This window comes from Passer domesticus, chromosome 14 (genome assembly GCF_036417665.1).
Source record: "Passer domesticus isolate bPasDom1 chromosome 14, bPasDom1.hap1, whole genome shotgun sequence".
Taxonomy (NCBI): domain Eukaryota; kingdom Metazoa; phylum Chordata; class Aves; order Passeriformes; family Passeridae; genus Passer; species Passer domesticus.
In genome coordinates this window covers 8089679-8104486 of record NC_087487.1, presented here as the reverse complement: position 1 = coordinate 8104486, position 14808 = coordinate 8089679, and the positions used below count along the sequence as shown (strand labels likewise).

At 34.2% G+C, this 14808-nt stretch overlaps 1 protein-coding gene across 16 annotated transcripts in view; it reads right to left on the bottom strand.

The window, feature by feature from the left end:
- Window positions 1-14808, bottom strand: part of WDR72 (WD repeat domain 72) — a 337194-nt gene that overhangs the window by 268710 nt on the left and 53676 nt on the right. For 13 of the 16 annotated variants that reach the window (XM_064388824.1, XM_064388826.1, XM_064388823.1 and 10 more), the window contains 3 exons: window positions 13590-13681; window positions 12008-12090; window positions 7332-7443 (listed from right to left, as the gene is read on the bottom strand). In XM_064388824.1, coding sequence (XP_064244894.1) covers window positions 7332-7443; window positions 12008-12090; window positions 13590-13681 — 287 coding nt within the window. Of the gene's footprint in view, window positions 1-5171; window positions 6023-7331; window positions 7444-8029; window positions 8189-12007; window positions 12091-13589; window positions 13682-14808 lie in introns of those variants that run through there. The other 3 variants (XM_064388833.1, XM_064388829.1, XM_064388835.1) reach the window with 3 other exon arrangements.

Here is a 14808-nt window from a genome sequence, read left to right as displayed (position 1 = left end):
CAGGTTCAGGAACTCATTCTGTATCTCCTAAAAGTACAAAAAATATAAGATGTAAAATTCAAAGGTACCTTGCTTCATATATCACTAAAAAGAATCCCTTCAATAAATTTTATTTCAATTACATGACAGAAAACTAACTAAAGCATGACAAAAATTGCTAACTGCAAACTGCAGATTGTTCTGCCTTCCTAACTGCCCAGTAGAAGCCATAGGTAACTGTAGTCAAAATGTCTCAAAGATTTTATTCCCCATAATAAGGAAAATTCAAACAGAGCCCAAAGAAAATATTGCCAAACTCTTGCAAGCCTTTTTCAAGCATGGCAGCAATATAATCATATATTGTTGAGAAGAGAACTTCTGCGTGGGCGTCATCCCTTTATCCATGCTGTTCTGAACCACTCCTTTCTCAGAAAGGCATCCTACTCTACAATCTTCCCAGGGTAGAACCTATTTAAGTCTTTCCTGCCCTGCATAGTATCATGCATGAATATCGAACAGCAAAAAAAATAATAAAAATAGTATCAGGAGACTACAAAACATAATACAGCACAAAAAAACTCTAGATGGTGCCTTATAAATCTGAACAAGATATTCTGATACTGTGTTATCTATGGTTGTTAGCACAGAGCTCAGCTTCAGTGTTAATTATGAACTCTACACAGTAGTACTTTTTCTCCCACCTCAGCCTGCTTCTCATAATAGACCCATCTGTAAAATCTCCAGCTTTGCAAGAACTATTTGCACAAAAAAATTCTAGGGGAAGTGCTAGAATTTAAGTAATCTATTTTTGCTATTTTATTCACAAGATTTTACAGAAGCTGGGTGAGCAAAAAACCACAGAGAAATAGGGAAGCATTTCTAAGGCCTATGTGCTCTTAAACAGTGTGGACAATAGAGGACAGAGTCTGAGCAGTTATAGATTTAATACAGTTACAGATTGAAGTTAAAATAGTAGAAGGACAAACTTCAAAATAACCTAGGTGAAAACCTTCAGGTTTTGTTCTTTCTACCTTTGTGAATAAAATTAACATTATGTTATACAGACACAAATTGATAAAAAAGGAGAGTATGACACACAAAAAATTAAAACATTACTTTGTAACTTAAACGCTTATTTCTTATTGTATGTTCACATGTCTTCCAGTTGTAAGGGTTTATTTGACCCATGGCTCTGTGTACTAAATTACTCACAAGAAGTCCAAGGCTCCAGCAAGGATTACAGGTTATATACTATTAGCAAGTCTGAACACTGCATTCGACTAAGAACAACCATATAGGCAATGAGACATTCAGACTAAGGAAACAAGATGTGACAAGGAGCGGGTCCTTAAAAAAACCCCAAACTAAACAAACCCAAAACCCAACCAAAGAACAAAAACAAACCAACAAAAAAACAGTAGAAGACAGTCTTAGAGGAGACTAAGCAAGTAACAGGGAGTATTTGCAGTTCCTTCACTCATTTTTTTAAAGCCCCAAGTCAGAACTGTGAAATCTTTCTAAGATTAATGTTGCACTTTGCCTCACCAAATGAACTTCTAAATAAACAGAAGAGACTAAAAATGAACCAATGATCATTTTCTAAGTCTGTATTAACAACTCCTTCCCTCCCAAAGCTCTTACCTTTAAAGATTTAAATACAGCATTATAGATTCTTTGCATTCAGTAAACACTGAAAAAGTACATAGAAACCAAAACTGACTGAAGTTTATTGTGCATTTGAATTTAGAATATATGTTAACCTCATGCCTCCTTGACCAGTGAACTCTATCTATCCTAATGTTTTGTAGGAGTCTGAGATGGCGCCTTTTGAATTTGATTTTGTGTAAAAATACACACCAAATCTGATTTCTGCTACATTAAGGAGTCCTCTGGTAAAATATATGATGCATGGAATGAAATAAGCTGCAGTTCTAGAATGAGTCTTTAAGCTTACTTCCTTTAGTACTTGACCACTAATATTAAAGACTACTGGATCAAACTACAGTTTTAATTGGATATATAGGACATGATACAGTGGTATAGTTAAACTGCAAGTTAGATGCTAAAACACAGCATTGATTCGTATTCTTTTACTGGAAATATTTGTAATATGAAACTAGGATACAATATACTCATTTTTAATGCATATTCTGTACAGAGCAAAGCTACGGCTGTCACCAGGTTATGCCCAAAGCACATTCTTCAAATAAAAGATTAATTGGTTTGCTGTTTCTCAGTCTAAAATGAGATTAAAGATGAATCTAATTCACATTAATAGTGATGAAATGTTGATTATACAATTCTTACACTGCTTATTGCTAATGCACACGCACAAAACTGGCCTGCCATATCATTTTTCAAAATAGCCTGATGTCTAATAATTTAATGAATTGTTACGTATAGGAACTTGCCCAAGAGCACAAAAAACCAGCTCTACCTAAAAACTTTGTTTTATTGGATGAAATAAGATCAGAAAAAGAAATTTCATATTGGAGATAATATACTGATTCCTCAGTTGGAGTTTTCTGGACATTTAGTATCTCACCAGAACACAAGCAATATAAATTATATTAATGTGTTTATAGTTAAAATGTATTAATGCATTTATATCCCAAAAAGTTACTTCCCCAGCAGTCAGGCAACAGAAGTTTTCATTAAAATATTTTGTAACTTTTGTTGGCATCAGTGATCCAAATAGGCTAATGCTCCAAGTCAGGATTATCTTTTGGGTCTTTGATTGTTCAAATACAGAGTCAGAATGCATATCTGGACTAATATGAAAACGCAGTAGGTTATAACAAAACGACCATGTGAAAGATGTATCAGAGACAGAACAGCCCTTCTCTTTGGCTGCACTTCCTTGACAAAACCTTGAGACAAAAAGCAGGCGAGGAGTTTCATTTGCTATACAGAAAGACAGACACAGAATTATTTCCTAACAGCTGACATAAAAAAGTAATCTGCAACTGGACAGATTTCTGAAATGCTGACAATGGAAGTGTTTAAAGCCCTGTGCTGCAGGTCACTATTCCTCTCTAGTGAACAGGAGCTGTTATATCCCACCTTGCATTGATTTACCATTACTGCATGGATTCCTCATTTTAACAAAACATATCGTTAGATTCTAGGTAAGTCTTTGACAATTCCTTACACTGGCCTATGGAATTCAATTGCCACCATTAATTTCACTCTGGTATTTATCAGCAGAAGCTTTTTTCCTGCATGAACCAATTTATTTAATTGAATAGTTTAAAGGGCTCCAAAACCACATACAAAAGATGAGGTTATAGCTAACAGCTTTCAAATATACTTAAAAGCTTGAATCATTAGCAGTTGCTTAAACTAAGAATTTTTAAGTGCAAGTCAGAATTTATTGCAAACTAGTCTTAGTATTGTGATTTTTCACATTTCATTTTTTCACAAATACAGCAGGCAGTTAAAATATTGTGCTGTATTTAGGAATAAAGCCTTTACTTTGCTGTCCTTCCACTTTTCCAGTTTTTGGCATTCCTGGAATATTACATGTATCATTTCCTCAATTCATTATCTGAGTATTAAATTGTTAAACACATTTATCCCCACAATTCTCTTAAATGGTAAATAAATCCAGTTCCTCAAATCCCACAAAATCCTGAGGCACACAATTCCAGAAGAACTGGAATGCTGCAATGCCGCTCCAGATAAGCAATTTTTGGCTCCCTATGCATTAGAAGTAACAAGAATCAAAGGATGGCACATGGGAAACTCCTTCAGTGCAGTAGCTATTGGGAGATTGCAGCCCTACACACAAAATGTACCTGGAGGTGAGAGAATCGTGTTTCTAGCCCTTAACCATGCAAATATTTTGATATTCCCACAAAAAAAGGAAAAAAATTCTGTAGATGGCTCACTGCTGAATGCCCTGAGGATAAGCAATGAGTTGCCACTGAGCAAGATGCAGGTTCAGATCTACTCCAGGAGGGAATATCCAATTTCTTTGTGTCCAATCAGTGGGCTAGGGAATGACAACAGTGGTATTATCCCCACACTTCCTCTGATCAAAGAAGTTCTGCACGTGACTTGGTATGGATTAGGTATGTATGTCATAAAATCAAACGCTACAAATGAAAAATGAATGCCAGCATAGTTCCTCTTAGCTTCGTGCGATGGGGATATAAAAGTGGATAAATTAATTTTCAAGACCTGAAAATCACTGCCTGTGACTCACATAAGAGTGGAAAACCACACCACACTGACAACCCGTTAAATGGTACTATTAACCTGAGATTATCCCTTCTTGCCTTTTCTATACAACAATAAAGTCCAATATACTTTTCAAGATTATGATGAATGTCAAAAAAATTAGGGAAAACCTAAGCTTCTTTGAAGAACTGAAGAAAATCCTGCAGAAATCAATAGTAAGATTGCTATCAATATGTTTGGAACAGGCCCAAAATGATTATCTCTGACATTAACATAAAGAAATTGCAGTTCTTGTATTTATAATTCCTTTTAGCAACAGTGGACAAATGTACTAGGACAGAACAGAGTTAACCCTTTCTCTGGCATGCTTTACATGCACAGTTTGGGTTTTTAAAATTCCTTATCTTGGTTTCTAGAAAAATATGAGTTTGGTGACTTGGGTGACCAATTCTTTTGCTGTGGTTTTTGTTTGTTTGGAGTTTTTTATTCAAATAAGCAATTCTGCCTGTATGTAACGACAGAGAAATATGGCATTATAAATTATTCATCAAGTTAAGTGGTTGTCTACATTTGATCACCCTTAACTATGAAGTAAGGATGCAGGAGCTTCAAAGGAATAAGTACCTTTCTGAAAAAAAAAAAAAAGAAGCCCCAATTATATAATATACTATGAACTTCAAAGATTAAAAATGAATGGCAAATTCTGAAAGTTTGTATTAAAAAAACCCAAACCAACAAACTTCTATTCACTTCAGTGGAAATTTGTTGAGTTAAATAAGATTAAAGATCTCTAGATCTAACCTATTAATTCCAAGTAAAGAAAAATGCAATGCAATACAGTTCAATGACGATGGTAGCCAAGAGTCAGATTCTTTTACTTTGGATCAGAGGGAACAAAGTTAGTCTTGATCTATAACTTAAAAACCCAAAACAATATTTAACCTTTACCTTGATATTGCACAAGATGCCAACTACTGCACAGCCCATAAATACAGAGTATTTAATAAAATATTACATACCTATCAGATAAATTACTAAATCCAGACATACTTACTTGTTTTAACAATTACACTGATTGTGGACTTACTCCTGCATGGGTTTTTAATAATTTCTGCATACCATTACAAGACACAAATAATTATAATCTTTCATATATTAGAAATCATAAAATTATTTGTTCAGTTTCCTATGAACTCATCATGTTTTACAATAAATATGACAAAATCCTACAAGTAAAAATAAGAATACTTCTGCTATTTACATATTATGATAAATAATACAACAAACATAAGTGGAAATGAGAACGAAAAGAAATCTAATATAATATTAAATACAGTGAAAAATCTCTTTTGCAATCATTCTGTATGTTTCTGCCTCTTTCAGACTACATTAAATTCTAAATATGTAGAGACATCCACTCTTCTTTACAGCATGTATTTATGTAGTTCATATCATGGAGTATGAAAAATTCATAGCCAGTACGAATGCTTATGCATATTTTTCTCCTAGCAAAGAAGTTTTCTAGTTGTTTTTTGAATAACCATCAAATAATTAGGTTAGGAATGAAATGACAGAAAAAACTATCTGTTACTAGACCTACAAAAAAATGTCCTTTTCAGAGAGTGGAAGTAACTCCCCTGAATTCATAACTTGTTTGATATTTAATTAGAATTAAACATCAGTTGACTACTAGAATCATACCAGCACTTTTTTACGTAACAGAAGTGTTCTTTTCATCTAGTACAGAAAGTTTTGAAATAAACCCAAGGATCTAAACATGTTTGGAGACATCTGCATTTGCAACTTGCAGTTAGTTCCATTTTAGCTGTAAATCTGTCAAAATACTTCATTGAAACACACCCTGAAAATTCAGGAAATTGGAAATTAAGTCCATACATGAACTTTACAGCTGGGGCTTCTTTAGTTACAATGCAGCTTGAGCCAAACCACATAAACAAAATTATTTGAAACAATATTCTATGTAAGCAAAGCATAAACTCATATATGACAATCACTGAAAGTGTTTTTCATTTCAAAATTATAGCGACAACTCTTTGTATTGTGGCCTGAAGCAAGTATCACTGATCATTTTCAGTATGCTGGAACAAGGATATTGGTAACAAATTTTCATGACAGACACACACACTCAATGAGATAATAAATTAGTTTCCCAAGTGAAGGCTCACTAATAAGATTGGATCTAAAATTTAGGTCACTTAATTTTAAGACTCAGCTAATGGGCTAAAAAAAAAAAGAGTATAACTTCATAACATAAATTCAGGTCCAATCTTTTTTACCATAAACATTAGCACCATTGTAAAGTTGCAAAGAGTAAGCTTCTTGTAAAATGAAATGATCTAATTGTAAAACGCGTTTGATATCTCCTTGCATGGAGGTTATTTCTAAAAGAAAAATAAAATATTCTGTATTACATTATGAAGTTATAAAATTTAAGCAATTAATTTTTAGTGCTGTGTAAGGTCTGATGTCACTGGAAAGATAAATTTGTAAAACTTCTTTCCAATATGATTTATTGATTCTATTTCAAATACAGTGCTTCTTTTATTTGCAAATATCAGGCCTATCATACAATCAAAAAAACTTTACCTTTTCTTCCTTAGTATTCAGAGGTGATGAGAGTGTGAAAGTCCTTTAACTCCTTGACAATGTTATGAGAAAACTCCTAGCCTGATAAAGTTAGAAATAGGCCATTTGGCTTGTCTCACACAGAAATAAAGTGTTGTGAACTGTACTCCCAGCTTGCTCTGATTTCTAGAGGAAGTTCTTTTAAAATAATATACAAACAAATTTTCCCCTTATAAAGAAAATAAAATTTTCTGAGACAAACATTTTACAAGGTTGTGTAGTGACAGAACAAGGGGCAACGTATTTAAAGTGAAATTGGATAGATTTAGCTTAAACGTAAGGAAGAAATTATTTATTGTGGTGAGGTACTGGAGCAGGCTGCCTGAAGTTGAGGATGACCCATCCTTGGGAGAGTTCAAGAGTGAACAAAGCCTTAAGCATCTTGGTCAAGTGGAAGGTGTCCCTGCCCGTGGCAGGCAGTTGGAACTGGATGATTTCTAAGGTCCTTTCCAACCCAAACCACTCTATTATTTTTAATGTATTGCAAATTCCTCTCTCAGTCTTTGGGAGAGTCCAAAACTTACCATTTCCATTCTCTATTCTGGCCAATGGCTCTCTGCAAATTGCTGTCTTTCTCAAGGGATTAATAGTCCTTTGAACTTCTGCCAGCAGCACTGCTTGCATTGCCTCAACAATCTGTCATAAATGCAGATTATTATTGGATGATATCAGTACCTCAATTATTTATCAAAGTATTTGACAATTTTAACCAACTTGCACAAAATCTGGAGACTGTCCTGGTGAATGTCATTAGAAAAATAAGTCTTTCACACAGTGATAATCATATGTCTCTACATACACACTGAGAAAAAAAGGTTAACTAGATAGCAATAAAATAGTGTAAGTTACCAGTCAGGACTGCTTCCCAAAAAGCATTCATTTTCTTTAATGTGAAATCTAGAATCAGTCACCTACTGTCTCCTTGATTTCAAGGATAAGCAATTACTAACAAAATATACTAGTAAAACACAAGGTGATAACAGCCAATAAGTATTTTCATTCTTTTTTTCTGAGGTGTGCAAAAGTGCTTGACAGACTGAATAACGACCTTGTTGTCTTGGGGTGACTTGGTTTTGACTATTTTAGAATATCTGGCATCTAATCTCTCTGATAAAATTAAAGAATGTTTTGTTATTAGTAGTGATGCTCTATTCCTCTAGCTCAAATATACTACCCCCAAATTTTTTGTCTAACACAGAGAGAAATATCATTCCTCCAATACCTCTTATGGAAAAGAAACATCCACTGGAGTTGTGAGCAGCCTGTAAATAGCACTTGCAGTAGCTGATGTACCTCATGTGGGCATTAGGACAATGCAGTGTGGAGACTGTCTGACAGAGTTAATACTTTCCTTCTCTTTAGCAAAAGGATGCTGTAAGAACTAAGGACATTTTAAGATGTAAAGACACTCATAAAGCACATCAAGACCTTAGACAAAATACCTCAAACCTTTGTAATTCTTAGTCTAAATTTCAGTATGATGTACCTTCTCTGCATCTGGTATTTCCTTCAGAAAAGGAATACAATTTTTCCCATTTGGGAAGTTATTCATTCTCAAGTACAAGAAATTTCCTGAAAAACAGGGTGAATCTAAGGTTTCAACCTCAGCTTAAATATGAATTTAAATGGAATACAAAAACTTTAAGTTCAATATATGTTATTATAAACATTTTAAGCTTAAATGCTACTTATAAAAAAGCTATTAAAATTATTTAAGTTTCATATGGATAAAAGTTGATATGCAGGATCCTTCAAAATGCCTGGAAGAGAGATCAACTCACTAATCAATTACTTGTCCTCAAAAATATCTATAACTGCTCTTGTAAATTCAAATCATTAAGTGAAACAAAGGCTGATGGTGTCCTTTGTGACAAAATCTTTTATTGTAGACAAATATACTATAGTCAGGTCCACAATGTAAAAGTTCACTGCAAGTGAACCCAGCCCTATGTGATTCAACATAGCACAAACCTTCATCTTGTTATAATAGAACTTTATTTTACAGGGGACACCAAAGTCATTTTCCAGTTCCTCACATCTATACTGCCCTGAGCTTTGGGGATTACAGATCCTGACTTCGCAGCAGACTCTTACAATATATCTATAATAATTAAGAAAGAGAAAGAAACACGGACACGTTTTCATTGTCCTGGGGAAATTTTTGACAAAACAATTCTTACAGAGGTACACAAAAGAGATCTGCTAAGAACCTGTCACTAATCTGGATCAGATGCTCTTTACTTGTACCACTGCTGTGCATGCCAGGCAGCATCTTAAAGCAAAAAACTGTAACAAATGGCACAACATGATGTTATTGTAGAGGCATCTGTAGCTGTCTCTGCGTGTTACTTGACTGTGCCTGTATCCGCATTTCCACAGTGCTTGGTGTGGTCTCATGTTTATAGTTTTTTCTTCTCATGGAATCTTACTCCAAAATTTATATACCTCATCTACCCTTATCACCAAGTTTAACCATCTCCAGTACCATTTCGTGTTTCTAACATGTAACAAATCTACATGAGTACCTTTCATTTTCTCTGGTCACTTCCACTTTATCTTTAGTGTCCTTCTAGATATAAATTAGCTACCTTATTGACTATATATGCTTTCATTTTTCTCCCCATAATTGCAATTGCTGTTGAAAATACAATGTGTTTTTTAGTTTGGATTGTTAAATGTGACAAATGATGCTGCTTCTTTGACTGAGGAAGTATAAATAGCATATGTCAACCTATAAATACTGATATTAAAAGTGAAAGATAATTGTTTGACTCTGAAGCAGCAATAATACAGAGTAATTAAAAAAGACAAGTGAACAATAGTTGAGATAAGTTGTACTGTTACATCCATACTGAATTATCCTGGCTTTCCTTTCTACACTTTATCAATTACTTGCATCTTTGTGATGAGTGTGTTTAAGGAGAGAAGTCAATAGATACCACTCCTGGTTATTGCTCAGGCCATAACCTCTAGAGGTGTGAGCCTTGCAGAAACTGCCTCCCAGGTGCCTCCATAACAGAGTCACATCATGGGGCAAAAATACACATTGGAACATCAACTTGAATGACCCAGTCTTCTTCAGTCTAATTCTGCACAGTAATTGTCAGGACAGTTGTCCAGATACTTCTACTGAACTATATATTTTTCTTCATATGCCTATCTGGAAACATGAACACACAAGTCATTCTTGGGTGGGATGGGAATGTGGCAAGGAATAGTGGTATTTTATCTGAAAGAACAACAACAGATGAAGATGACCTTTCCTTTCAAATCATCTGGGGGAAAGAAAATACTAAAAAAATATTTTAAAAACATACACATTTTTAACATTTGATTCCATAAAGGACCTCCCTACAGCCTTCAATGAGTCTGTAGACCCTAAATAAAAAATTAGCAGCAGGTTTTTTCAGTTTTCTTTGTTTGCACAGGATCTGTTACAGTGCTGTAAGGTGATGAGGAAATAATTGGTAACTCCATTGGGTCATGTCTGGGAGTCAGTATCGTTCATGGAAGATCACAATAGAAAAAAGTTTTTAAAAACAGACTAAATAGTGATGTTTTTGGTAAACGTACATGAGTGCTTAATCAGGCTGCTCAGAATTAATAAATTGGGCATTAAACTGTGATAGCACAAAAAGTTTTAACAAAACCATCTTATTGTCAACAAAAACAATAATTTCACATAAACTACTGGTCACTAAATCTCATACCTACTGCCAACTTTTTTTTTTCATCTTAAATGTTTTATGGCACTTTGGTGGCAAGCAATCTAAAATCTGTGCTACTAAGTGAGTTATCAAAGCTTAGTGTTGCTACAATGCTGTAGCTGAGTATGTTAAAATTTGAGAAGTATTGAGAGCATGATATTTGCAGTGCTCGACAATTTCAGTGTCTTACATTTAAAGTATTTTCAGATGAAAAAGTGTGAGACAGCTTATTCTATACCTTGTATTTCCGCACACTAACCTCCTGTGCTACATGAGACCAGTATCATTGTGTACACTGATCAGTTGCTAAATGGATTCAAAAATACAAATAACTAGATCTCACATAATCAGTTATGCTACAAACACAACTTCATAAACATATTAACTACTCTCTGAAGAGTTCCAGTGGCTGACCAGGTCAGTAGGAGATTTTACGCATTCCACATGACAACTGCAGTTATTGAGGTTTGAAAAGGAAAGGAAAAAACACTTATTGTAAGAGAAAGGGGAATGAAAAAGAATTCAGAAGTAATATGGAAGATGTGCAGAGAGTAGGAATATAATAAACAACTGATAAGCTCAAGATGAAATGCTGGAATCAATTGAATGTGAATATTTGCAGAAACTATTTTTGTCTAACAGAACAGGGGACTATTACTGAAGCACCCCTGCAAAACTCAGCTCTGGAAAATATGCTTTGCATTTGAAGTAGCAGAGAGTTGCATTCAATTTCAAAAGTAATATCATAAACTAGATTTGTAACAGGTATTTCCCCTTTCTGGAATGAAATCCATTGTTGTCAGAGTATAACATCTTGAGTTTTGTATCCCTGAATATTAACTCACTCAAACAACAACACAGCTTTATTTAAATGTATATTTCCAAAATGAAAAATGGTCTCTAGATTTCACTGCTTAGATTGTTTCACTGCTGCCTGTCAACTCTCAAAAAGTTATTTATCTCTCAAGACTTCAGATTCTTCACTAATAATAGGCATGAGAATCATCTGACTTGAAGAACCCATAATTACATGAATTGCAAGTTGTTCTTAAAAACTGTTGTAATAATTAAAGACTCAGGATTTTTGCTCTTCACTAAGGCATTTTCAGTTTCTTTTACAATAATACATTAATAAAGGACACTGTCCTTACTTTGGCCTTTTGTTTTCCTGGAGCCAAAAATGGCATTTTTGATGTAAGTTACATATGGTTGCTAGAGAAAAAATAACTCATTTCTTAAATAAATGCTATGAATAAGAGCACCTAGATGAAAGATTAGTATGAGAGTTACTTTATCACATCTAAACATTTACTTTAAGGCATACTTCATACTATAATAATAATCTGCTTTCCACAGACCTGAATGGCATGACTTATGTGATAGTTTCCCCATAAATTATAACTATTAGGTCACATTACTGATTCCAAATACTAAATTACAGCAAATGGCACTTAAGGATAACATTGCTACAACTGACACAGGCTATTTCCTACCTTTACAGATTGGTCATTCCAACAACAAATGAGTTTCAGCAATGAAATGCTCCCAAAGTCTGGGGAATGATGTCTACTCTTATCTGAAAAACACAGTTTATAAACTGACAATATATAGAGAAGCACACAAACAAAAAAATATTTTAACATTTTTAAATTTTCAGCAACATACCTGAAAAGAGTGGAAAACACGTAATTTCTTAGAACTTGCTCTCATCCAATACAATAAGCACAAGGTGTTCAAACAACCTATTGCTTTAACATTTATTCTCATCCCAAATTAAATTAGTGTTGGCTTTTTGGGGTTTTTTTCTGGTTTTGTTTTCTTTGATTGGTTTGGGGTTTTTTTGGTTTTTTTTTGTTTGTTTGGGTTTTTTTGTGGGTTTTGGTTTTTTTGGGTTTTTTTTTTTTTTGGTTGATGGTTTTTTTAAAACAGAATTGATATCCCATGGAGCATTCTTTACTCACAACTTTCTAAATATATTAAGAATACTTTCTGTTTTGGACTACTTAACTATGAATTCCCTGCTCTGCTGTCCAGTCTGTCCTTGACGCTAAAGAACAGATTGTTCCTAGAATCTCTGCTATATGCAAGTTTCAGATCAGATTTTAATTTGTAAATCTGAACAACTGTATGAACTAGGAGATATGGCATATGAGTTAGATTACCTTAGAATTTTTAGGTTACTCGGTAAATCTATTTTTATACAAATGAACATTTTAGTCACCATTTCCACACGTTTCCTCTACTTATTTTCTGTGGTCACTTGATTTTATGTTCCATCTCTTTTTTCCAATAGACATTTCTGCTGTCATTGCAAGTTCTACAGTTGTGGTGCATATTAGACTCACAGAAGAAAAGGTACCTAATTTCTGATGGGGATATTAAGGTTTACCTACACAGCACAGCATCAAGATTTGATGTAAAAGAATTTGTGTTTTCAGTCTAAACATAGCTTATTCTGTATATTCTGTATTTTTCAGGTAATATGTACTGAAAAATGTCCATATTCTGTTTAGGTTTTTATTTAAATGTTCTTTGGTTAGTTACAATCTGCAAACAAACCAAGGCTGGCTTGCAAAGCCAAGATTGACGAGCGATGGCCTGTGGGACATTAACAGGAACAGATTACTTTATTCTGCCCTGAGCCAGAAGTCTAAAGGCATTATTGAACAGTCAGGATGGCTCTTGTATTACTAAGGCAACAGTTTGCTTGGAGGGCTGTATATATTATTGGGTGGGCACGTAATGGTGATGAGGGAGATGGGGGAAGGGGGTGAGGGCAGTGTTTGTCTTATTACATTGCTGTTTTTCTGATTGCTGGAAAGTGTCTTTAGAAACTCAACTAAACATCTTGTCATAACAGGAAAAATATCATTGATTCCAGTTAACACTTTGTTTACGCATTTTTCACGACATTCACAAAAGAAACAGAGTAATTCAGTTTCTCTTATCGTAGACTGGACAGCATAAAGAACAACATTTTTTTATCATTATTGAAATTCAATTCCATATTTTAGCAACAAAAAGCATGCAAAACGAGAACACTTAAAAGTTAATACCACCAACTGACATACTTACTGCTTGGTAATTCTGCATAAAAATTGGGGCATGAAAGTGTTATGTCTTCCACATTTCGCCATTTGTCATGTACAGATTCTGGTTTCTGTGGACTTAAAGAATATGAAACTGTTAAACAAAACCTGAACATGCATACGAGAAATCTTATGTATTAAGGTAGGGTTGGGGTTTTTTACAGTAGGTACTCTGATATCAATCACTATCAACCCCAATTAAGTTTCTCCTCAGAAGAATTCACTCTCATTCTCACTTGCATTCTTTTGTCTACAACTTGGGATTGAAACATTCACAAATATAAAACACTGAAAAGTCCCATCCAAATGCAGGAACTTAAGCCTAATAAACTTTGAGCCAAATGTGAAGCTTTATTTTGCAATAAAGAAACAAATTTATATGTAAAGAACTGAATCAAAATACCATTTTCACAAAAGAATTTGTTTGTGTTTTTTCCTAATACACAGGACAAAAGTTCAAGGAAAACTAAAAGCATCTTTTTATAGGTTTCCCTTTTTTTTCCTCAGTGGTAAATAATTTAGAGTATCATTACAATATTTGGGATTTCAGTGGATGGCTACAATTTAAGAGACTAGAGTGTACACATGCTTTCTCTGAGTCACTAACTCAGCAACCTAACCCTTGAAAACAATAGATGTGGATGGCAGAGAAAGTAAGAAAAAAAACCACTCAAAACCCTCGCACAATTTAGAAATATTTCTTTAAAAAAATCTCTCTAGTGACCTGCAAAAACTACATTTATGTGTCATTTTTAAACTAAAAAATTTGTCTTTCAAATTCACTACAACGAACAGTGAGTCAAGCCATTTCAAAAGACCTTGCAATACCAAACAACTCTGAAAGCTTGCAGCTTGAGAGCTGTAAGTTCAAGGCACAAATGTTAAAAAGCAGGAGGAAACAAATTCGTTGAAGATATTTTCTTCCCAGCTTCTTCCTCTCTCTGTCCCACTTTGATGATCTGACACATTTTGCTGCAGGTTCCTTTATTTTCATAGGGTGCAAAATAACAACAGATAGACAAACACCAGAAGCCATGCAAGCTGTGAGAGCTGTCCTACTAACTGCTTCTGCAAATACTGTGGTGAATTTGAATTCAGTATGTAGATTTCTTTTCCCTTGAGCAGACTGCAGTTTTAGATAAAGCAACCATCCAAAGAGGTTTGGCTACATACTGTACTTTTTGAAGGAAAACTCATCAAAATAA